General features: G+C 34.4%; 1 protein-coding gene across 1 annotated transcript; it reads left to right on the plus strand.

Annotated features, from left to right (window-relative positions):
* Nucleotides 1-1,205: 1,205 nt before the first annotated feature.
* On the plus strand, nt 1,206-5,106 carry LOC145108621 (SNARE associated Golgi protein family). Its single transcript, XM_079045667.1, has 7 exons — nt 1,206-1,810; nt 2,740-2,792; nt 2,937-3,029; nt 3,096-3,319; nt 3,620-3,686; nt 4,623-4,733; nt 4,857-5,106. The coding sequence occupies exons 1-7, from the start codon at nt 1,330-1,332 to the stop codon at nt 4,878-4,880; spliced, it is 1,053 nt and encodes a 350-aa protein (XP_078901793.1). The 5' UTR covers nt 1,206-1,329; the 3' UTR covers nt 4,881-5,106.
* The last annotated feature ends 20,659 nt before the right edge of the window (nt 5,107-25,765 follow it).

Below are 25,765 nucleotides of genomic sequence, written 5' to 3' on the forward strand. Positions count from 1 at the left end.
ATAAGAGTTAAGAGTACCAAACATATAGCAAGAATTAAGAGCAAAATGATGATGTTCTTTAAGTGTTTTTGGTGTTCTTGAGGCTTCAAAATGCAGAGAAAAAGCTCCAAAAATCAGATGTGAAGAAGTATTCAAAAGTAGCACACCAACCTTCCCCATATAGCTCAAAATAAGAATTCTTGGAAATGCCCCTACAGAGCTGTGCGACGACCCGCATGTTGTTGCGCGGGTAGGCCGCATGGGTGGTGCTGATTTGGGCTCATTTGTGATTTGGGTTTCTAATGACGTAGCCCACTGGCCCAAAACGAATCTAATTCGTTTGTAGTACATTGTTATTCAACTTTTCTTCAATTTAAAACCAATTTGTCTTCTCCAAATCATCCATAGCTCGTGCCCTCGCTCGAGATCAATCCGCAAGCCCGGATAATTCTTTAGTCTTCTTTCAAGTTCAAGGCCCAACCTTTCTTCAATGATCCATCCATCACCTACCTCACTTTGTATCATCTCCACTAGTTATCAATCTCATAAATTCTTGTTGTCCTCCAAGTCCAATTGCTTCTCAAAAGACCCGCACATTTATGCTCCGCTAGTCTTCTTGAAATTTTCAATTATTCTCAGAAAACTAGAAAGTATTTGAAATAGTCATAAAATAACAAAAAAGGAAATATGCATGATTAACTAAATTATGAATGAAATATACTAAAATAAACTATAAAAAGAAGTAAATAAAATGAAACTATCAAAATGCCAAAACGGAGCCCATACGAGAGTTATTATTTTTGTAAAATCATTAAGGGTATAAAAACATGGGCTAAAAATAAAAGTCAGAATTAACCAAAACAAACTAAAAGGAATATGTTGTACTCATTGAGAACTACACATGGGAATAAAGGTCTTTGAAAACAGAGCCCGTACGCACTCGTGCGCCACTCGCGATGCACGTACTGACACCCGATTCCTGAAGATTTGGATGACGTGGCCTACAGAAATTAGCCGGTTTCTTAGGTTTTTCTATTCAAAAAGTAAAATAATCTCTGTTCAGAAAAATATAATTTAGGACTATATCAATTTTTTTTTTCAAAATAGTAAGATTTTACCGTAGAAAACCCGGTGATTATATTTTCTATCTTCTAATAAAATAAAAATATATTTTTCGGCTTCTAGAAAAAAAAATTGGCATAGGTAAACTTGTGATGCCGAAACCTGGGGAATTGGTGTACCGCCTATAAACCGTATAAAAATGAGAGGAACAGCGCTCATCTTCTTTGTTCTTCTTATCTTGAAGAATCCATTGTTTATCGAACTCTGAACAGAAATCATCCACTTAGAATGCGCATCCTTTCGAGGCCACCGTGCCTCTCATCATATTCTGCTCCTTCTCGATCTCAATCACTTGCCAGACACAACTTCCATTTCTCAATTTCAACTTATTCTACTTCTACATCATGTTCATCATCATCGTCTTCCTTTACTTTCTTTAGCTTTAGACCCTTCAATAAGCGCTTTCATTTCATTAACCCACCTCGTTCTTCCCTCAAACAAACCAAAAAACAGCAACGAAGCCTTCAAACTAATGCCCCACCGCCACAAAGCAGCATCAGAAGACTCTTGAACTTGAACGATAATCCTAAAGATGATGGTGGTGGTGGAAATGATGATGATGATGATGATCAGAACGAGACTGCGATTAAGGGGACAATTTTAGCTGGTTTGTTGCTGGTGGGTGTTGTTGGTGGGTTTGGTACTGTTGGGTACATCTATAGAGACCAGATCAATGCTTTTCTGATTCAGTTTTCTAGCTTCATTGAAGGTACACCAGTATTTCCAAATTCCCAGTTTGATTATTGCTTTAAGTTCTGTTAAGAGTTTTGAGCTTGATGGAAATTGGATGATGTTGAATCGAAACTAGAGAATACAACATAATAAGCACATTTTTGGCTTCTCAAGAAGGAAGAAAGAAAGTAAGTACACAACATGGTAATAGAAGAATGGAGGCAAAAAGGAAGCTCAAGTAATTTTCCCATTTTTTATGACCCTTAGCCACATCATAGCTGTTAGGCATCTCATAATCAATGGCACTAGAAAAATAACAAGAGAAAGAAGTAACAAAATTCATCAATCTTTGTACCATTTCAGGTAGAAAGTATAAGCAAGTCTAAGGCTAAAAGGATAGTTTATGCACAAAGAGTAAGGAAAACTTAGGTTTCATGTTTGAATGCATTATAAAAAAATAGGCATGTTTATATTTCCATGGTTAGACAAGAAGAATATATATATATATATATATATATATATATATATATATATATATATATATATATATATATATTTATGATATGGTGCAGTATGCTTGATTAGCGCATGTTAGGAGAGATTGTATGCATACGCATGTTGGTAATTATGTAGTTTGGTATTTCATGAATAAAAGTGTTTAGGTTTGTTTGGGTTACATGATTAGAGTGAATAAGGTTTGTAGGGCTATTTTTGATGATGTGATTGCAAGGGGTTTTCACATGTCTTGCATAAACAAGAAATTGATTTGAGTTTTGAGATGTTACATTAATTCCAGTCCGAGTCGTCCTGCTAGGTAAGTCATAAAACTTTATTGAATGAAGGTTTAAAGAATAAAGTTGTGTGTGTTTGTATATGTTGTTTCTGATTGGAAAAGATTAAATAAAGAAGCTATTTTATTTTAAAAGGGAATTGAGGTTCATATTTGTGGTATTCCTCCTCCAACAGGATATGGCCCTGCCGGATATGCACTTTTTGTTGCAGTTTATGCTGGCTTGGAGGTAAGTAGCTGCCTGCCTCTGCCCTCTGCCCTCTCTTGTGTTGTGTTGTGTTGTGTCTTCAGTTCTGCTTAAAATCCTGCTTTTTCATTTTTGGTTTCCTTTTGATTTGATAGAGAGATAAACTTTATTTGAATTTTGTTTTAGGTACTTGCAATCCCCGCGATCCCACTGACAATGTCAGCGGGTCTTCTTTTTGGGTCATTTACAGGCACAATTCTTGTCTCCATAAGTGGAACTGTAAGTTGGTAAAACAATATTTTTGGTTTTGGAGTTTGGAATAACTTTTGAGTTTGAGTTTGTCAGGTGGCTGCAAGTGTTGCATTTCTAATTGCTAGATATTTTGCTCGTGATCGGATACTTAAAATGGTTGAAGGAAATAAAAAATTCCTTGCAATCGATAAAGCAATTGGAGAAAATGGTTTTAGAGTTGTGACACTTCTTCGTTTGAGCCCTTTGCTCCCGTTTTCTCTTGGAAATTACTTATATGGCCTTACATCAGTCAAGTTTGTCCCATATGTTTTGGGAAGGTTTGTTTCCATCATCTTATCGAGATTTATTTTTAAAAAATTTCATGTACTGATTAACATCATTTTATTGATTAAGCCACCAAACTATTTCTGATTGTTTTAAGGATGGATTAGTAGCTAAAAAAAACAAAAAAACAATAGTTGGGTGGTTAAATCAAAATAAAAACCAATACTTCTGTTTTGTGGCTAAAGTAGTGAAAATACTTTGTGATGTTTTGGCTAAAGAAGATAGTTGAGTTGAGTTGAGTTGAAAAAGTAATAAAAAGATTGTTGAGGATGTGATGTATTGTTGTTATGCAGTTGGCTGGGGATGCTACCAGGAACATGGGCTTACGTTAGTGCGGGTGCATTTGGTCGAGCAATCATTGTGAGTTTTTGTTTTTTTTTTCATTATTTTCCAAATCCAATCCATCATGCTCCAATTATATTATTATTAATAAAGTCTCCTGCATGCTGCTTGCCTTAGCAGTAATGAATTTGAATGATGCTTTTATATCATCTACTATCCAAAGTCTAAAAGCAACAGTGTGGATGTTATTATTATTATTATTATTTTTTAGTAAAACTTATATTCGGTACTTTTCTCTTTATGTGAAAATGTATGGCTGGCATCAATAAATTTATGACTTGGCTTTTGCTTTAAAGGGTTATCTGCATTAAATAGCAACATACTTCCATTGATTCGTTTATTATAACATCCTACTTCAGTTTCATTCATTGTACTTTGAAAAATCTACCTGGTTGGTTAGCTAATATAGTAAACATTGCTCTAAGAGGGTCAACTTTTCAAAGTGTAATTAATGTTTTAATGAGATGAAAATTCAAAGTATGATGCTATAGTTACGTAGGTTTTTCAAGATACAATGTTGTAATAGAAAGTAGGATACACAAATAAATGTAATTAAGTTGCTACTTTTTTTGCAATTAGCTCTTATTTGGATGCTAAAAGCCAAATGGGATTCGAACCCCCTCATTCCTCTTTTAAAATATTATGTTTTTATAAGAGAGGAAAAAAAAGAAAAAAGGAAGTACAAAGCTTAATGAGAAAAACTGAAAGTAGAATGTTATAATAGAAAGAAATGAAAATAGGAAACTATAATACACAAATAAATGAAAGTATGAGTTGTCATGTGTTAGTTAACATTGAGCCCTTATTTAAATATGAAAACTAAATGTAAAGTACATTAGCATGATTAGTAGAATGGGTTGAAAAGAAAGTAAAAATCGAAAATACAATGTTGTAAGTGAAAGTAGGTTGCCCTTATTTAAATGGAATTTGTGATGCTTATTACTTGTGTTTCAGCAAGAAGAATCGGATTTGGGTTTGGCAGGGGGAAGTAATCAGCTTTTGACTCTAGGTGCCGGATTACTTGCAACTGCCCTCGCTGCAACCTATGTCACACGTTTAGCCAAGGTCAGACAAATTATTTTATTTTATTTGAGGAGGGCATTCATGTCTTTTTGCACTAACAACAGATTTCTTTTTTTTCGGGGAAGACAATTCCCTTTTTATTAACTAAATTATGGGTGCTTGCAGGATGCTATGAAAGACATTGAATAAGTCATATATATATATATATATATATATATATATATATATATATATATCACCCACTAGTGGCTTCTGCTTAGATAATCTAATTTCTTCGGTTCGGTTTACAAAATTCAATGCTATCAGTATAAGTATCAATACCAGTATTGTAAATCTAGAAAGGCCACTTGTTGAAGTAAATTGTAAATTTTTTTATATTTTTTATGGCTTTAAGCAAACCTTTATGTCCCGGTCATTGCTATCAAGTACCATAAGAAGCCATTAGGTTGTGATTGTTACATGAAACATGAGAGGCTATCTTCGAATATGGTGATGAATGAGGGCATTCACGTCTTTTGCACACATGTGAATCTAGAGAAACTCCTTGTCCCAATTTCTTATGTGGGACGGGAAAAGTTGCAAATTTTTATCACCATAATTTGCACTTTTTATCCCATTATTACCAAGTGTACCTAAAGTGTCATCAAAATACCATCGCTATCTTATCTTAAAATGATACACTTCATAATACTAGTTTCTGGTGCCGATTTTGATACTCTTTAAATCCAAAATTAACATCCAACTTTTTACATTTTTTTTGCACATATTCTCTATTACTTTTATGTTACTTTTTATAAATAATTGTCAAAAACATATTCATATATATTTTTTTTTAGGGAAAGCTGCAATAAAGTTTTTATATATTGGTCTTATAATTAATTTAGTCTTTATATCTTTTTTTTATTCAATTAAGTCCCAAAACCGGTAATCGTATTCAATTTAACCTTTTTAACCGGTCAACAGGTCAACTAACTTTCAAAAATTATATTTTTGGCCCAGATTTTGAAATTTATTACAAATTTGATCCAAAATTTACACTTTTGGCATAGATTTTATATTTTATTACAAATATCCTCCAAAATTTACCCTTTTGGACCAAATTTTAAAATTTTGTTATGAATTCATCCTAAATTTAGTTGTTTTTATAAATTTTTTTTTTTAAAATTTTGTTTTGAATATGTTTTTTTTTATAAAATCATATTTATACAAAAAAAATGTAGTTTAACATAAAAAATCTAATATTTTCTATATTAAAACTTTTTTTTAAAAAAATGTTTTTGTATACGAAGTATCTATTTATAAAAATAGGTATTTATTAAGTATATAAATATATACAAATCTTTTTTATAAAAAAATGTATACAGACACGTATTTTACAAAAAAAAAATGTATACATCACCTATTTTATTATAAATACATTTTTATGCTAACTCATATTTATGAAAAATGTAAAAAAAACACCTATTTCATAGTATATATATATATATATATATATATATATATATATATATATATACACACACACACACACACACACACACACACACACACACACACTAGCCGTCTACCCGCGCAATGCGACGGACGGCGAATAATTTATTTCAGGAATTAATTCTATTCGAAAACGTATCATATTTCAAGGAGTACAAATCAAATACATATTGCTATTGATCGGACTTCGATTGGTTTCAGTTTGACAATTAGTATGTTGATGTTTTAGGTTAAAAACAAGTATGTTGATGTTTTAGCTAAACAAATTATTTTCATTTTTTAGCTAAAAATTTGTGTTGATTCTTTTTATGCGTAAAACAACGAGCACAAACCCCATATAATTTCTTCATGTTTGTATTTTTAGTTGGTTCACTTTTAACCCCTCAATACAATACACGCTTCATAAATATTTGTACTTGAAGACTTCCATATAACATCAAATGCATGATTTTCTTCATGGAGTAAGGTTACTTGAACACTTACGTAGAAGATAGTAAAGTAATGTGATTAACCAACATTCTAGTAAAAAATGTGTTGTACTCATGACATTTCAAAAACTTTTGTGGCTCTTTCGTCTTAGTCTTTTTAGTATCTAAAAAAAAGAACTTGTGAACTTATAATAAGGAAATCACAGTTTAGTGTTGTAAAATTAATATATTAGTTTGTTGCTTTAATGTATAACATTTGAAGTTGATAATCACCTCATCAATTCCATATATCTAAAAAAAGTTTTATATAGAAAATATAAGATTTTTTTATGTGAAAATATGTTTTTTTTGTATAAATATGATTTTATAAAGAAAAAAACATATTCGAAACAAAATTTTGAGAAAAAAATTTGTAAAAACAACTAAAGTTAGGATGAATTCATAACAAAATTCTAAAATTTGGGTCAAAAGGGTTAATTTTGGACTAAATTTGTAATAAAATTTAAAATCGGGGCCAGTAGTGTAAATTTTGAACCAAATTTGTAATAAATTTTGAAATCTGGGTCAAAAATGTAATTTTTAAAAGTTGGGTGACGTGTTGACTGGGTAAAATAGTTAAATTGAATACGATTACCGGTTTTTGAGACTTAATTTAATAAAAACAAGAGACAAAATTGCAAAAATGGTCCCTATGGTTTGTCAATTTCTGTGGGTAAGGTCCAAAAAAACGTTTATTAGCAAAAAAGGTCCCTATTTGATGGTTTTGTTGTGGTTTTGGTCCCTACCTCGTTAAGTTTAACAGTATGGCTGTTAACTTTTGGCAAATGACGGATTTACCCCTGGGACCATTTCTGCAGTTTTATCTTTTTACCAAACTACAAGGACCAATTATGCAATTTTTCTTTTTTATTTTATTGAATTATTATATATTAATTATTTTAATTACTTATTTCTTTTTAACTTATTTCTTATTATATTAATTTTTATTGGATTATTATACATTAACAAATATTATTTTTAATATATTATATTTATATATAGATAAATATTACTTTGTTTTATTATTAATTTTTTTAATTATTTTTTTTTGAATTTATTCTTTATTGCATTAATTCTTTTTTGTTGGATTATTATATATTAATAAATATTATTTTAACATATAATATTTATCTATTAGTAAGTGTTACTTTATTTGATTATTAAATTTGTTTAATTATTTTTTTTTAATTTTTTATTATTAATTTCTTTTTTTAATATATTATATTTATATAATAATAAATATTACCTTTTTTATTATTAATTTCTTTTTTTAATTTCTTTTTTATTGTATTAATTCTTTTTATTGGATTATTATATATTAACAAATATTATTTTTAGCATATAATATTTGTCTATTAGTAAGTGTTACTTTATTGGATTATTAATTTCATTTAATTAATTTTTTTTAATTTTTTTATTGCATTAGTTCTTTTTATTGGATTATTAATTTAAATTTATTATTTTTATTTATAATAATTAATATTTATTTAATTGTTTTTATTTTATATTAATTTCTTTCTTTATTGTTTTAAATAAAAATACCAAACACTCCGGATCAGCTCCTCCATTCGTTGCATTTTACCACCTTGCGTCGTCGTATCATCTCGCTGGAAATCATCGATCATCGATTACAGTCGGCCGTTCTCGACGAAAACTACACCAGTTGACTACCCACACAATATGAAATAAACCCCAGAAAGCATACTTCCTCCAGCCGACCATTCATTACAGATACCACCATCGATGACGACAATGTTAGATCGAGGGTTTTCAAACCACCATAGCCACTACAAGTGGTGACAAAGTTGTAGAACTTGTTATTCGGTACTCGTTCGGCCCACCGCCGAGTAGCGAATACTCAGATTTGGTAATTTGTGTGGAAATATTTTTAGAGAAATTATATATGTTAAAATTATAAGTTAAAATCATAAGTTTATTGAAATATATAACAAATTTAAATATATGTGAATACATAAAAACTAAAATACACACGATGATCTCACTTCGTGAATAATTACTGAACTTATATATATATATATATATATATATATATATATATATATATATATATATATATATATATATATATATATATATATATATATATATATAGTAACAGGGTTGGAGACGGCCCGATAGTGCTTTGTTGTGACTGAGTGATAGTGGTGGTGTTGTCTAAAATATGTTATCTTCCAAATATTTAAAATAAATTAGAGAAGGTGGGGTGGGTGAGATTTTTTGGTATTTTTATTTGAAAGAAATTAAAAGAAAAAAAAACAATTGAAAAATATTATTTATTAGAAATAAAAATAATAAATTTAAATTAATAATCCAATAAAAAGAACTAATGCAATAAAAAAATTAAATAAAATTAATTAAATAAAATTAATAATCCAATAAAGTAACACTTACTAATAGATAAATATTATATGCTAAAAATAATATTTGTTAATATATAATAATCTAATAAAAAAGAATTAATACAATTAAAAAGCAATTAAAAAACCGATTAAAAAAATTAATAATAAAAAAAGTAATATTTATTAATATATAATAATAATATATTAAAATTAATATTTATTAATATATAAATATAATGTATTAAAAATAATATTTATTAATATATAATAATCCAATGAAAAGAATTAACGAAATAAAAAAATTAAAAAAAATAATTAAATGAATTTAATAATCCAATAAAGTAACACTTACTGATAGATAAATATTATATGTTAAAAATAATATTTACTAATATATAATAATCCAACAAAAAAGAATTAATGCAACAAAGAAGAAATTCAAAAAAAAAATTAATTAAAAAAAATTATATAATAAAAAAAAATAATGTTTATTAATATATAAATATAATATATTAAAAATAATATTTTGTTAATATATAATAATCCGATAAAAAAATAATACAATATGAAAAATGTTAAAAAGAAAAAAGTAATTAAAATAATTAATATATAATAATTCAATAAAATGAAAAAAAAATTGCATAATTGGTCCTTGTAGTTTGGTAAAAAGATAAAACTGCAGAAATGGTCCCAGGGGTAAATCCGTCATTTGCCAAAAGTTAACAGCCATGTTGTTAAACTTAACGAGGTAGGGACCAAAACCACAACAAAACCATCAAATAAGGACCTTTTTTGCTAATAAACTTTTTTTTGAACCTTACCCACAGAAATTGACAAACCATAGGGACCATTTTTGCAATTTTGTCAAAACAAGATATAATGACTAAATCGATTATGAAGACAATATGTAAGGACTTTATTGTAGTTTTCTTATTTTTTTTTATTTAAATCCAAAACTAATGTTATAATTTAATTTTTTAACATTACTATTCTTTAATGTTGAAACATGTTATTTTTTATAAACAATTGTCAAAAGCATATCGATATGGTTTTTTTTTTTTTTTTTTTTTTTTTTTTTTTTTTTTTTTTTAAATATATGAAAACCAAGCTCTACAGATAAACTATCGATGCAACAATTCTACTCCAAACCCATTAAAACGCACCCCAATGCAAACCCATTACATTATGTTTTATTGGTTTCTATCATTTTTTTTAATTACGTTTACGCTACTTACCACTACCAACAATACATATTTAGATCTAAAAAAATAATTTGGGCAATAATATCAAGGGTGTGCATGGTATGGTTTTAAGTAATGGTTTTTGCATTCCAAAAACCGATCGATGCAGTGGTTTAGTTTTACCGTTTTCGAATGTGGTTTCGGGTTTCAACGGTTCGGTTTTGGTTTTAAACCGAGTCAAAACAGTGGTGTTGCTTTTTATTTACAAGGTGCGGTGTTTTGAAACCGTGAACATGCCCAAACCATAAAAAAAACATTAAGAGCCTAATTTTTTCTTCCATTTGCAGACCAATAATAATAGATAATTCACAAAAATGGTTCCATTTGGCATTTTCCATGTTTTTTATTCCCTTTGATAAGCATAGGTGATTCACAATGACACAAACTATCGATTCATTTTTCTAAGACAAAATTACATAATTTCTTTTGCTTTGCAAAAAAAGACCAGGTTCTTTCCAAGAATTTTGGACACGGGATGCTTTTCATGTTAAAATGATTTAAAGCCATGAATTGTTAACAAGTCTCATGTGAAATGATATAATTATTATTGTTTTTATTTTATTTATTTATACGAATTTATTGTTTAAAGTTTTTTTATTACATTTTGTTCGCTTACATTTTTTAAGTTTGTTCGAATTAGTTTTTAGTTTTTTTTGACCTTTTGTTCAAATATATTTTTTAATGTTTTTTTTACTTATTTTATTTTATTTATTTTTATTTTTTTTTACTTCTTGTTTGTAAATTTTTAAAAAAAATTCATGGCTAGTGTAATCATAATTCGTAACATAATTCACTTTCAATGATGATTTTTTTTTTCTTTTTGTTCTTTTAATATAGATAGAGTGATATAATTATTATTTTTTTAATTTAAATATTTAACTATATAACATAGGTAATGTTATATAATTATTATTTTTGTAAAGCATTTTATAAATATTTTTTCATAAAAAAAGTGTAAAATAGTTTGTTATACGTGAATAGGATGAATATAGCTATATAATTATTTAGTTTAATAATATTAATATATAGGCTAACCAAAATCCAAAACAAGGCTAATTAGAATCCGTATAACTCGACAACGAACAAAATTTCTAAAAAAAATCGCAAACATTACAGTTAGGTCCACATCTTTTTTTCTCTTTATTCACCACCTCTTTTGGAGTTCCTTTTTCATTTTTTTTATTTTTTGTTTTTAGACATTTTGTTCATTTTCGAGTTATACGGATTCCAATTAGCCTATGTATAACTTCACATATGTTTCAGATTCTGATTAGCTTATATATTAATCCTATTAAAATAAATAATTTTATACCTAATCTTTATAAACCCTATTCATGTTTAACAAAACTTTTTACATTTTTTTCAAAAAATATTTATAAAAGCTTTATAAAAATAATAATTATATAAACTTATCTATTATATAGTTAAATATTTGAATAAAACAATAATAATTATATAACCTTATCTATATTAAAAGAACAAAAACAAAAAGGAAAACATGATTGTAAGAGAATTATGTTACGAATTATGATTACACTAGCCATGAAATCTTTAAAAATTTATAAACAAACAAAAGGTCAAAAAAATATTAAAAACTGTATTGGAACAAAAGGTAAAAATACTAGAAAACTTTATTCTAACAAAATGTCAAAAAATATGAGGGAAGAAAATGTAAAAAAAAACGTTAAACAATATATTTGAATAAAACGTCAAAAAAACAATCTAAATCATAAAAAATATAAATAAATAAAATAAAAACAATAATAATAGAAAAATTACATAAATGATCGCTATGGTAGAACAAATTACATAAATGGTATAGATAATTTTAAACTTCATATATTCATTTTAAACTTGAAAATGACAACTTACGTAAAAAATTCTTCATAATGAAATGCAATTGTATTTTTTACACACCACAAAGATCAACTATATAATTTTATCTTTTTTCTAAATCTAGTTGCACCTCGCATGCTTACACAAACACTTAAACACAAAGGTGTATGTATGATATTTTTGCAAAGAGAGATTAAGTTTCAGGAAAATAAATATCTTTTATCTTTAATCTCCATCTAGAAACCATACAACCCAATTATGAGTCTCGAAAGACACAAAGGCATCTAAAGGTGGAGATTAATGGACAAACATTCTAATTGGACCTCTCTAACGTCTGTTCCAGGTATCATTTGATTTTCTAAGTAATTTAGGGTTTTAGACTGGAACTCGACGAGTTGGGGAGTTCCGACTCGTCGAGTAGAAACCGTTTTTGGACGCGGGACTTAGGATCTACTCGATGAGTTGGAAGACCCAACTCGCCGAGTAGACGCTATAAAGAGAAACCCTAATTTCCAGGGATTTGTACCCTATTTAAAGAACTTATGGTTCATTTGTAGCCTCTTTCATCGTTCTTACAGCCCAGAGAAATCCTAGTTCGAGCCTTATACCTTCTTGAGTGTGAGAGAGAGCTTTTGAGAGTGATTTTGGTGTGGTTGCGAAGGATTTGAAGCTTGAAGAAGAAGGAGTAAAGAGAGAAGCAGTAGATCCGACATCTACTCTGTATTTGCGACCATCTTGAGGTATAAAGTCGCTCTCTTGACCTTTAGTTGCTTAGATCTCATTATATGGAAGTAAATGGTCACTTTTGGTGCATAATGGTGTCATTTTTGGATTGAATCTTGTTATGAGGATAGGGTTTCAGATCTGGACATCCCTAGACTTCTATGGACATAAAGTTGCTCACTTTATCTAGCCTTATCCCTTCTCCATGCCCTAAACTTTGTATAAACCTTAGATTTGAGTGTTTTAGCCTCTTAAGGCCTTGCATGCACGTAAAGTTGGCAACTTTACGTGGAAACTACACCCTAGGTGGCTGGATCTGTAGTTTGGAGTCTTGAATTCCACTGGAAAGGACTGAACATGAAAAGGACTGAAGGGACTCGACGAGTTGCTTAGCCAACTCGACGAGTCGGGCAAGGTTCACCCGTTTTCGGGATCCTGAGTGATCTCGGTGAGCTGATTAGGGGTTTCGAACTAGAGATTTCGGCTTAGAATTTTCGGCCCTTCAACACCGAAGAACTCGATGAGTTACTCGGGTAACTCGGCGAGTTGACTCGGGATTTCAGTTTTCTGGACTCTGAAGGAACTCGATGAGTTGCTAGATGCACTCGACGAGCTGGGGTCAACATGGACTGTTGACCTTGACCGTTGACTTGGACTTTGACCATGGTTGACTAGTTTGACCTTGAGGGTAATTATGGTATTTTGGGATTTTGACAAGTTAATCACATGATGGTTATAGGGAGTTGAGTGGGAGCCGCGCGTTGGGATTTATCCGATCCTGTCTTATCAGTTTAGCATTCTCGATAAGTGAGTCTCCTCACCATACCAATGGGTCGAAGGTACCAAGGCCGACCCATTTTGTGATATGTGGTACACTGGTTGATGTAGTGATATGTGGTATGATAGTTGGTTACATGCTAAGTAGTATGCTAGTTATATATGTATTACTTGCAGGGAAGACCATGGGAGGAGCCCATGACGCTTGGATGTAAGACCATGTGGGGGAGCCCATGGCTTTTCAAGTAAAGACCATGGGGGGATCCCATGGCACCTAGACATAAGACCATGTGAGGGAGCCCATGGCTTTCCAGTTAAAGACCATGGGGGGAGCCCATGACACTTAGGTGTAAGACCATGTGGAGGAGCCCATGGCATCCTGGAGTAAGACCTTGGGAAGAGCCCACAACATCCTTATATGTTTATATGCAGGGCTTATATGGTTTATGTAGCTTTTATAGCTAATATTGATTATGTGATTATGTGGATTGTGTGGGGTATGCTTTGGGGAACTCACTAAGCATTAGCTTACAATTTGTTGATTTGTTTCAGGTACTTCTGAACCTAAGGGCAAGGGCAAGGCTTGATGGCGCGACATGCACTCTCCGACATTTGATTTGATGGGACACTCTGATATTTGAACAAAAACTATTGATGTTATGAATTTGAAAACTATTGTTCATGAGATTTGTAGTTTATTGGAAATGTTTTGACTGCGCGTGATCGGCCGAGCCAAGTAAGTAGTTCCCCAATATGTTAGCCATGTTATATTGATATTTGAGTTATGATAGTCGGATGGATTTTGCTATGTGTATGCTTTTAAAAATTGTATAAGGTTAGGAGCTTATAGCCTTAGAATGATTGATTTGGCCTTATTTCCTGTTCCATGTTTAGTTGTGGTCCTAGGGTATAATCTATTATTCGAAAGTCTATTTGATCCTTTTCTGTGTATAATTTGCATGCATAAAGACAACCTGTTATGATTGGTCTGATTTCTGGTTTGATGTGGGTAGAGCAAATCTTAGGATAACCTAGGATTTGAGTTATGTTGTAGCATGTGAGATATGTTTTGTTCTGGGACGAATTAGAACCTTGGGTAAGGTACAGGTAGGTGTGGAAGGTAGTATTGGGCCCATACTACTGAAAGCACAGGACCTGTACCCGAACTGATGTTAGATCTGGAAGCTCTAAGGAGAACCAGTGTGGGAGGATCCCCTTTCTTTTGGACATCATGATCATTATGATTTATGACATTGCAGTTCAGCATGGTGGTGACACGATTTGGAGCAGGGGGGTCAGGATCAGGATCCGGATATGGGTCGGGTGATGGTACCAAGCCCATTGATGAGCGGCTGCGCGAGCTCATTGCAACCGAGGTTACGAAGGGTATCCTTGACGCCACCCCAGTGATTTTTGGGATGGTTAAGGAATGGATGATGGAGATTATGGAGGAGAGGCTTAGATCATTCAGAGCCGAGATTGTTGCGGGCCAGGTCGGGGCCCGAACTCCCTCGTTTCGGGAGTTGATGGCATGTGGGGCGCCGAAGTTCTTTCGGGTCAGGGACCCCATAGTTAGCCGACGCTGGGTGGCGGATATAGAGAATGCCAAGCGCACGAGTTCTTTCCCGAATGCAGCAAAGGTGGGGTTTGCTTCTTGTATGCTGAGGGATCGAGCCCGGGACTGGTGGGGAAAGGTGACTAGCCAGGTGGGGACAGTCGGTGTGGCTGAAATGACATGGGCCGAGTTTGTCAGGCCATTTGATCTGGAGTTTGCACCACCTATCGAGGTGCAATGGTTAATGAGGGAGTTTCAGGAGCTTCAGCAGACCACCAAGGCTGTGGCGGAGATCACCGCCAAGTTTCAGGAACGAGCACTATTGATCCCGCAGTACGATGCGGATGAGGATATGAGGAGGACGAGGTATCATTCCATGCTCAGGGATGATATCCGTGAGTTTGTGAGCTTTATAGGGTGCAAAACCCTGAACGAGATAGAGGAGAAGGCCCGTGAGCGGGAGATGGAGTTGGAGTTCCGTACTAAGCGGAAACCAGAGTTGTCACAGACAGCAGTAGGTCAGGATAAAAAGCCTAAGACCTCAGATTCCTCCAGTAGGGGCCAGCAGGGCCGTAGCCGGTGTGCCAAGTGCGGTAAACCGCACAGTGGGGCTTGTCGGGTAGCAGGATCAGGATGTTACGCATGTAGCCAGCCGAGTCACTTGAGCAGGGATTGCCCCAAGAAGGGCTTGATTTGTTTTCACTGCAACCAGACCGGCCATAAGCGGGCCGACTGTCCGAGGTTGCAGGGAGGGGGAGGAGCAGTGGCGGTGCCAGCGCCCGCCACACTGAGGATCACAGATGGCCGCCATACTAAGGCGGATGCTCCTGCGGTGAAGAGCCGCGCATTTCAGTTGACCACCGAGGAGGCTCGGGCAGCGCCAGACATTGTGGCTGATACGTATTTATTTTCCTGCTCTATATTTATTTGCATTTCTTATGTGTATATTGTGATTATGTATAGGGACCTTTTTGGTCAATGGTATGTCGGTTCACGTTCTATTCGATTCGGGTGCTACCCGATCGTTTGTGTCTCTTGCGCTTAGCAAGAAGTTCCGGGATGCGCCGAGGACTTTGGGTTCCCCGCTTGAGGTTGAGATTGTGGATAACCGTACCGTGAATGTTGCGAGGGTGTATCGGGACTGTGTCCTGAATGTACTTGGGGAGAGGTTTTGTGTTGATCTAGTCCTGCTACCGTTGCGAGGGCTGAAGATGATCGTCGGGATGGACTGGTTGGGGGCCAATGGGGCCAGGATTGATTGCGAGCACCAGCTGGTGAGGGTTCGAACCCCAAGTAGGGGAGAATTGGTTATTCATGGAGAGAGGGCCTCGTAGGCGCCAACCCTCTGTTCATCTGCGAGGGGTAGGAGATTGTTTCATCAGGGTTGTTCGAGATTTTTGGCTTATATCTCAGATACGAGGGTTGAGACCACGACGGATGTGGGCAGTGTACCGGTTATACAGGAGTTCCAGGATGTCTTTGCCGAGGAGTTACCTGGAGTGCCTCCGGAGAGGCATATGGAGTTTCACATTGATTTGGTGCCAGGTGCCGCTCCGATAGCCAAGGCACCATACCGGCTAGCTCTGCCCAAGATGCAGGAGCTATCTACACAGCTCCAAGAGTTAATGGACCGAGGGTTTATTCATCAGAGTAGTTCCCCGTGGGGAGCACCGATGCTGTTCGTGAAAAAGAAGGATGGGTCACACAGGATGTGTATTGATTATCGAGAGCTGAACAAACTAACGGTGAAAACCGTTATTCGCTACCGAGGATCGATGATTTGTTCGATCAGCTACAGGGTGCATCTTGGTTTTCCAAGATTGATCTTTGGTCGGGGTACCATCAGATGAGGATGTACCGAAGACAGCTTTCAGGACTCGGTACGGGCACTATGAGTTTGTGGTGATGCCATTCGGGCTCACCAATGCCCCAGCAGCATTCATGGATCTCATGAACAAGGTGTGTAGACCGATGCTGGATCGTTCAGTGATCATTTTTATTGATGATATCCTGGTCTATTCTAAGACCAAGGAGCAGCATGAGCAACATACGAGGGAGGTATTGGAGACACTGAGAACGGAAAGGCTTTATGCCAAGTTCTCAAAGTGTGATTTCTGGCTGCGAGAGGTGCAGTTTTTGTTGGATTAGGTGTCTAAGTTCATAACTATTTCTGGAATGTACTTGAACCGGTTGGCATGGTCCATTTTGGTTGCATGGAATTGCAACACTTGGATAGACAAAATAAGAGGAAGGACACTTAAGGTTTATTAATATATTATAAGTTCTAATATACTAATAATATTATTTAATTATTATTGATCAAGAATTAATTTAGAATTAATTTGGTGATCAAAAGGAGACTAATTAAATATATGGGCTTGATTGTGTAAATCATCCATTCTTATATAGTGGGCTAATGATCCATGGTTTATTGAATTGGGCTAAAACCCATAAGGTGCTCCATGGATAGTCCATGGAGGTTATAAACCCATGGATCATGGAATATGAAAAGCCATGTCAACTAGGGTTTACATGTTGTAACCCTACTTGTGACACAACTATAAAAGGACCCCATGGGCTACCAAAATCGGCACTATGTGTAGAACAAGAGGGCTAGCCGATTTTGAGTGAGTGTGAACTTCTCTTAAAGTTATTCCAAGAGTTGTGGTGTTATGTGAAACATTTGAGGCATCACACTTGAGGTGCTAGGCTCACAAGGTTCTCAAGGAATCCAAGCAACAAGAAAGGTATGTTCTCCTACTAGCTTTATGTTTCAAAGTTCCCCATACCATGCTAGTTAGGTTAAGAACCTTGGAAAAATCAAATTTGCATGTATCTTAGTAAAACATAGATCCAAGGTTTCTAGGGTTGCATGTACACATTAGGAGTGTTAGAATGCTCAAAACCCTTCAGTGGTATCAGAGACTAGGCTTGTTTTCTTGATACTTGAGGCAAATTGTTGAAAAAACTCAAGATTTCTGCATTCTGCTAAGTGAACTCGCCGAGTCCATGGGGGGATTCGACGAGTCCATGTGTTATTTCATCCTACTCGTCGAGTAGGTTCTTGCACTCGACGAGTAGGAGGCCCTGAATGCAAATTTTCGAGTTTTGCTGCTGGAAATGGACTAGAAACATTACCCTAAACTGTTTTGGTCTTATAAAACTTGTTTTAGATGGTGTAATGGTTATGCTAATCCACTTACAATGGCTATTATCAAAATTTCAAGTTTTATATGTGTTTATATGATTCTTGAAATTGTTGATATAAATGTTCATAGGCTTATGAGTTTTGTTAGATCATAGGAATTATTTTCAAGTTGAATAAGGTGCTAACCCATGAAATTACACTTTGCACTTTGCTTAAGTCGTTAGTGGAGCGTGTGTGGTTAACCGACACACTAACCTGGACTTAACAAGGTACGAAAAGGGTGGCTTGAGGTTTATCATAGATCGGTGGAGCGCGTGTGGTTAACCGACACATCGGTTAGGTGATAAACATTAAGAGTACCAAGTAATTTGCATGGTTAATTCACACCTTGTTTTGTGATCCTCGACATCCCAGTCACAAAACCTGAAGGGCAGAATCGAGATTGAAACATGCCATTGAAAAGTTCAATGAATCTCAAAAGAATCTAGGAGTTTCAAAACCAATTAAAAACCCAATAATTTATTTCGTTTTTCATGGTGGAAATTGGTGAATCGTCATTCACCTACCTTCAAATATTTTATAGCTTGGATTACGACATCCCTCTTCTAAGTTATAAAATATTGTGTTGGGTCCTAGCCTTAATATTACATTTGGGTGTCTTATTAAGGACTATCTTTATATCTAATCTAAACTTGTCCTTCTTTCTTTTCAGATGTCTTCCAACAATGCTGCTTCTGGCTCAAACCCTACCGGCTCCTTCTCTCTCATGAATCTTTGTGGGAGAGTCATCTTCAATGGTTCCAACTTTATGGATTGGATCCGGAACATCAGGATGGCCACTCGCTACGAGGACAAGGAATATGTCCTCGACAAGGAGCTTAAGGAACTTGATGAGTCATCTGCTACTCCTGAGGAGATCGCTGAATTCCGGACTCATGAGAGAGATGCCACCAAAGTGGCATGTATCATGTTGGCCATGATGACAGCCGAGCTCCAAAAGTCCTATGAGGACTATTACCCTTTTGAGATGCACCAGGACTTGATGGACCGCTACCATCAAAGTGCTCGTCAAGAGAGGTATGACATCATCTCCTGCATGATAACAACCCGGATGAAGGATGGTGAACCTATCACGGGCCACATGCAGAAAATGCAAAGGTATGTGGACCGTTTGCTGAAATTGAATGTGAACTTCCCTGAGGATGACCAATTTTGGATGACATCATTTTGCACTCCTTACCTTCGTGTTATGACCAATTTCGGATGACATATCACATGAACAAGGAGGAAGTTACACTCAGCAGATGTGACAACCCGAAATTTCTATCTTGTAAATCCATTCAATTCAGTTAAAAGCCAGACTTGTTTCTGCTGTCTTTTAGCATTGTTTAGAGTCTGTTTGAGTGTTCTAAGCCTAGTACAATCAAGGATTGGGTGTTAGGAAGTATCTACTAGAGTTCAGTGTGCAACATTCGAGCCAGAAAACTCCATCACTTGGAGTTTACGGCCGTAAACTAGAGATTACGACCGTAATCTCTTGGCTGGCCGTGAACACCTTCCCTAAGTATGATATTCCTTCACTTTTCATCACTTTTCACACTTCCAACTCAAGAACACTCATTTCTCTCTCAAGTATCATCAAGATCACTTCTATTTTCCGACAAATTTGTAAGTGATTCTTCCCTTTATTAGTTGATACCTTTCATAATCTAGTAAAGTCCCTTGATTCTATCCGTGAATTCATCTTTTTGGGTTAGATCTTCAAGAACACCAAGAACACCCACTAGTTCTTTGGTCCGTGAACACCCCTTTCAAGCTTCAAAAATGTAAGTATCCATCCATATGCTAGTTATCCATTAGAAGCTCTTGAAATACACCCTAGAAATCAACCATTTCCCTAAGAGCAATAAGAGTTTACGGCCATAGCATCTCCTTTGGCCGTAAACCCCTTTCAAGAACATCTAAGGCCGTAAACACATGTGGCCGTGATCATCTAAGGCCATAAACAAATTTGGCCGTGAACACATGACCGTAAACACACCTAGGCCGTAAACACACCCTTGTGTGTGGCCGTAAACACCTTAGTACAATCATATGTGATTGTAACACTTCATTCCAATTGTTTTCCTAGTCCCTAAGGCTGTTCCCTATCAATATTAGTTGTTATATACACTAATTATATCCATATATGTGTCATTATATGCTTAATAGGATCTGTTTGTGCTCGAGACCTCACTTGACACTTAGCATCCTATATCGATCTTACATTTGAATCACTCACTACATGTGAGTTCATACCCCTTAACTTATCTTTTAAATGATTTTAAATGCTTTTATGGGGGGGGGGGGGGGGGAATACAAGTAGAAAACATTATAGTTATTATATCAATCACATGTGATTAATAACTACCAAACAAGTGGATTTTTCTTATACTTCCAACTGTGTTATCAAACAAACTGCTTCAACTCATTTTTATAAACTATTTTATATGCTAAACTCTTTATCAAACTCTTTTAAACTAATATATTGTCAAAATCATGTCTATATAGATATAGTTATATAAATAAGGTTGAAAGGGCTTAGGATTGATAACTCGCCTTATTTCCTGTTCCTTGTTTGGTTGTGGACTTAGGGTACCAGTTGTTTGTCCGAGTGTCGTTTCAATCTTAGTTATATATTATGTATATGTATATAGATATAAAAGTTCTTACCTCAGTTCAATACCTTTGGTTTGCAAAGGTGTACAAACATGTTCAGTCTTTTAAACAACATTTACTAGTAAACTATAATAGGTATAGTTTAGAGAATTACTACTCACTATTTCTAGAACAATGAAACATACAAGAGTCAGTTCATACATGAGTCAGTTCAAACATACTATTATGAGAAACAGAAAGAACATACTAAACACTAGAACAGAGAGAACATACTATACACTAGAGAACATACTATACACTAGAACAGAGAGAACATACTATACAAATACTAGAATACTATTACATTAATGTGAGCCACTACTTCATGACACATCAATATACTGTTGTGTCACGTTTTGTACCCAGAGTCTCCTGTAGGGAGAGCGTGATTTTGTGTATAGATCTATACGGGATTGACCATCCTACACCTTGCTGCTAGCTACAGTGGGACCTGTAGGTCTACGGGTGACGAATGTCATACCATTTCGACGTCTCCGAACGTCGTGTTTCACTAGTCAATCGAGTATGGTTACAATCATATCACATTTTACCTTAATTAAACAAACTGGTTTAAGGTAGTTAGTACATTAGTAGTTACTTATATAAAACTACAGTACATCTTTATTTTCCCATTTCATTCACATTGTGATCTTCTCACATAAACGGTAATAAAAACTATATTTTGGTAATGATAGTCATACTTGGGAAAAACACTCACTTTTACAAAGGATCAAACATAAAGAACAATCGGGTCTTGGTAGAAGACTACTTTAGTAGAAAATATAGGATTTTCTAGGAAGTATACAAACATTTACATCAAACACTTACAAACATTTTCTTCAAACTTATACAAACATTGAAACTAAAATACTTATGAACTCACCATCTTTAATGCTGATCTACACTTTCAAAATAACTTGTATTCTCAGGTCACCAGTAGACAGGTACCGATGACCAGGTTTTGAAGAGACAGAGCACGTTCAAGACTCGTATTTTATTTTGATTCTTATTTTTGGTGTCTTTCAAACTACACAGAACACACTTGTATTAAAATTATATTATTAATGCAATGGATGATGTTGTTGCTTGTTTTACTATTATGCATTGTTATGATACTGCACATGACGTCCTCCGCCCCCGAACGTTTCTGCCGTTCTGGTTTAGGGGTGTGACAAAAAATTTCAAGGACTTTTGAAGACCGTAGAAAGTGGTCTTAAAGGTAAGTCGGTTGTTACTACTCCTACTCCTACCGTGGCCCCTGTCTTGTTAATCGGGCAAGGTAAAGGGAAGAAGAGGAAGAGCCCTTCGAAGGGTACCAAGGGAAAGTTCCTTGATGGCTCCTCGTCGAGTGGAACTAAAAGAGGTTCTGTCACTCCTTCTGCTAACCCTAAAGAGGCTGAATGCTTCTATTGCCATGAAAAGTCGCACTGGAAGCGAAACTACCCAAAGTATCTGCAAGATGTTAAGGATGGGAAAGTGAAACCCAACCATGCAGGTATTTACATTATATTGTCTAATAACTCACCCTATTCTAATTCTTGGGTCTGTTGAAGATTTAGTGTTGTGTCATTGGGCCTGTTTTGTCTAGTCCATTTTGTATAAACGAGCTGGGCCTGTCCACTCGTATTTGCTGCTAGGGTTATAGTTTATAAGGTGCATGCATGCTACATATTTTTGTTAACTCTCATAATTATCTTTGTAACCCTATTTTACGCCTCTACAGAAGTAATTCTTCATCGAGTTCTTCTGAGGGTTGACTATTAATCATTCAGCACCAGTTTGATCACATTGTGTTCTTGTTTACCTGTTTTTAATATATTCGATCTTTAAGGATTTATTCCTATCAATTGGTATCAGAGCAGGAGACTGCGTGCTTAATACGCAACTCTTCTGTTTGAAGAAATTATTAGGGTTTCCGCAAATATTGGATCTGTTAAGAGCCGTCACTGATTTATTGACGGAACTCTGTGATCTCAATATTAACCTAATAAGTGTTTACAGTCTGATTAATTGCAGGTATTAAAAGATTATTCACCATGCAGAACGACGATTCAAACATCAACTCCTTGAATATCTCAAGCAGCATCGGATCAACAATCAGAATCCCGATTCTTTTTCCTCAAGAATATGAAGTTTGGGCGATGCACTTTGAAGATTATGTTTTAGGTTTAGAAGATAATGGTTATCTGATTTGGGAAGCAATCACTCTAGGTCCGTTTGTTCGCACAGAGACAAAAAGAACAATCAAAACCCCGAAAGATTACAACCAACTGCTTCTTGACGTGAAGGACGTGTCTCAAGACGAAAAAGAATAAATCTTAAGCAACATTAAAGGGATGAGGATCATCAGATTTGCTTTGCAAGCATATACTTTTCGTCTTGTAAGCTCATGTGACGCATCGAAGGCTATATGGGATAGGTTAATAGAGCTCTATTGTCACACCCCCAAACCAAGGATGGCGAAAACGTTCGGGAGTGGAGGACTTCATGTAAAGTATCACAACAACGAGTATAATAGTGCTCAAAGTAAATACAACCATCATAAATATAATTGAAAAGGTTACACCATAGAATAATTTTACATGTCTCAAAATCAATTACATTATGATGACAAAATGAACTGTTTGACGATTTATCGACCCATCCTCAAAATGCTGTTGGTTTTCCTGTTTCACTGATTTCCTGAGAATACAAGTAGTTTTGAAAAGTGTCAACAATTAAGTTGGTGAGTTCATAAGAGTTTTGTTTGAGAAAGAAACCGTTTTCCTTGTAAAAGCGACAGAGTATGTTTCCAGAAAATCCAATATTTTCTTTATTAAAGTCATGTAGTCCTAAATCCCAGGACCGAGAATGTGTGTGTGTGATTTGTACTTATAATGTTCATACTAGTAATGTGTTTCCAAAGAAAATCCAATATTTTCCTTATAAAAGTTATGTAGTCCTAAATCCCAGGACCGAGAATAAACAAGTATTTTACCATACTTAAAGTAATTCATGCAAGTTTAAATCGACATAAACTCGTTTAGTTTAGAAGTAAAACCCCTTTTCAAAGTAGAATTTTCCATGTAAACTTGAAAGATTGTTAACTACCTATGTGAGTCGCTATAACCATACTATGACGAGAAATAACCTGCACAACGTTTTTCAGACGTTAAGATACTATGACTCTTGTCACCCGCAGACCTGCCGGTCCGGCTGTAGCTAGCAGCGAGGTGTGGGGTGTCAATCCCAATATAGATCTATACACAATTATCACGCTCTCCCTACAAGAGACTCTGGTTATAACTTACAGGAATTGGGATCCCGTACTCGAACGTACGGGGAGAGAATTGCCTCACAACCTAAGTTAACTAGTTTACACATAGTTTGATATTAAAACCTCTTCCGTGGAGGAAGTAAAATCACATTTTATGAATAAATTAGTGATATGAAATCCTTAAACTATTACTATTATAGTTTATCATGTAGTATATGAAAAACCCATTTGTTTTGAGAGTAAAACCTTTTTCATGTAGTAAAATCCATAAACTATGCTTAATGTAGTTTATTACATGTGTTCGAAATGAATGAAGAATCCTTAGTCTGAATGACTAAATTTCAGTTTATGATGATAAACTAACAAGAAAATACATTCAATACTTAGAACCTATTGTTATACACTTTGCTCAACATACTACAAAGTGTTATGAAAGTTGTAAGCTGTTAACTAGTTTTAACCTTTCAGCACTGTTTTAGAAAAATCATACGAAGTCGAAAACTGAATCCGTAAATTCTGAGAGTTCAAAAAATGTGTCTAGTTTATTCATAATTTTTATTATGATTTTTAGAAGTCTTTAACTTGTGTTAAAATGTTCATATTCACAGACTGGTCCGACTTCGTTTCTGAAATGATAGACAGTTTTGTAAAAATCACCATAAATCGTAGAAAAATCGTATGGAGATGTGCAAGTAGTCATCTTAAAGGTATGAACCTGAACTATTTGCATATTAAACAGTTTTGAAAGATATTAATTTTAAGATAGTCAAAACAGTCTGTGAATAAGACTCAACATTTCTGATGAAAGATGTTGTTTGAGTTTAGTTAAGTTATTGGTGTTTTAACTTGTATTCCCCCCTAAAACTTGAAGAAAACATGAATATGTAGGGGTATGAACTCACCTTGAGTGATTTCAGTAGATGGATGATGAAGAAAAGAAGTGTTCAACTCAAAAACACTTAGAAGATTGCTTGAAGATTCGAAGAACTAACACAAATATGATGACGTTTGTGTAAGCAACCTATGATTTGAATAGAAAGAGGTGGAATAGTCATATGAAGGATGATAATACTTACCAAAAGTAGAATAAAAGCTTGGAGAATAGCCTTGAATCTCGAAATTTAGAGAGAGAAAGTGAGAGAGAATGAAGTTTGTTCTTTGGTGGAAAATGAGAGAAATGTGAGGAGAGAGGAGAGCTTTCCAGCTCTTGACCAGGTGTGTGGCTGAAAAATGGTGGGAAAAGTACTATGGAATGACTAGGTATGGTGGAAGGACAAGGGGTTGTACTATGAAGGTATGGGGAGGTTGCTTGTGTCCTTGTCCAAAGGATAAGTCAACACTCCACCTAAATATCTCACTAAATAGATTTTATTCTTAGGCAATGATTTTCCTCAAAATATGAATATTTAGGGTTTTATATGTCAAAATACGAGTTTGGGTGAAAATCCCACGTTAAAATAATTAAAAACGGGCTTAAAATGGAGTCGTGGTCGAAAACCGGGCAAAAAGGCGAAAATCTGAAA

The sequence above is a fragment of the Lactuca virosa genome, chromosome 4 (genome assembly GCF_052849685.1).
Source record: "Lactuca virosa cultivar CGN04683 chromosome 4, Lactuca_virosa_CGN04683_v6, whole genome shotgun sequence".
NCBI classification, from domain to species: domain Eukaryota; kingdom Viridiplantae; phylum Streptophyta; class Magnoliopsida; order Asterales; family Asteraceae; genus Lactuca; species Lactuca virosa.

Excerpts from the sequence above, each read along its gene's own strand:
- LOC145108621 (XM_079045667.1), top strand. The coding sequence starts at position 1,330 with ATGCGCATCCTTTCGAGGCCACCGTGCCTCTCATCATATTCTGCTCCT. Across the intron at positions 1,811-2,739 it reads GTTTTCTAGCTTCATTGAAG|GATATGGCCCTGCCGGATAT; the intron begins GTACACCAGTAT and ends CTCCTCCAACAG. Across the intron at positions 2,793-2,936 it reads CAGTTTATGCTGGCTTGGAG|GTACTTGCAATCCCCGCGAT; the intron begins GTAAGTAGCTGC and ends ATTTTGTTTTAG.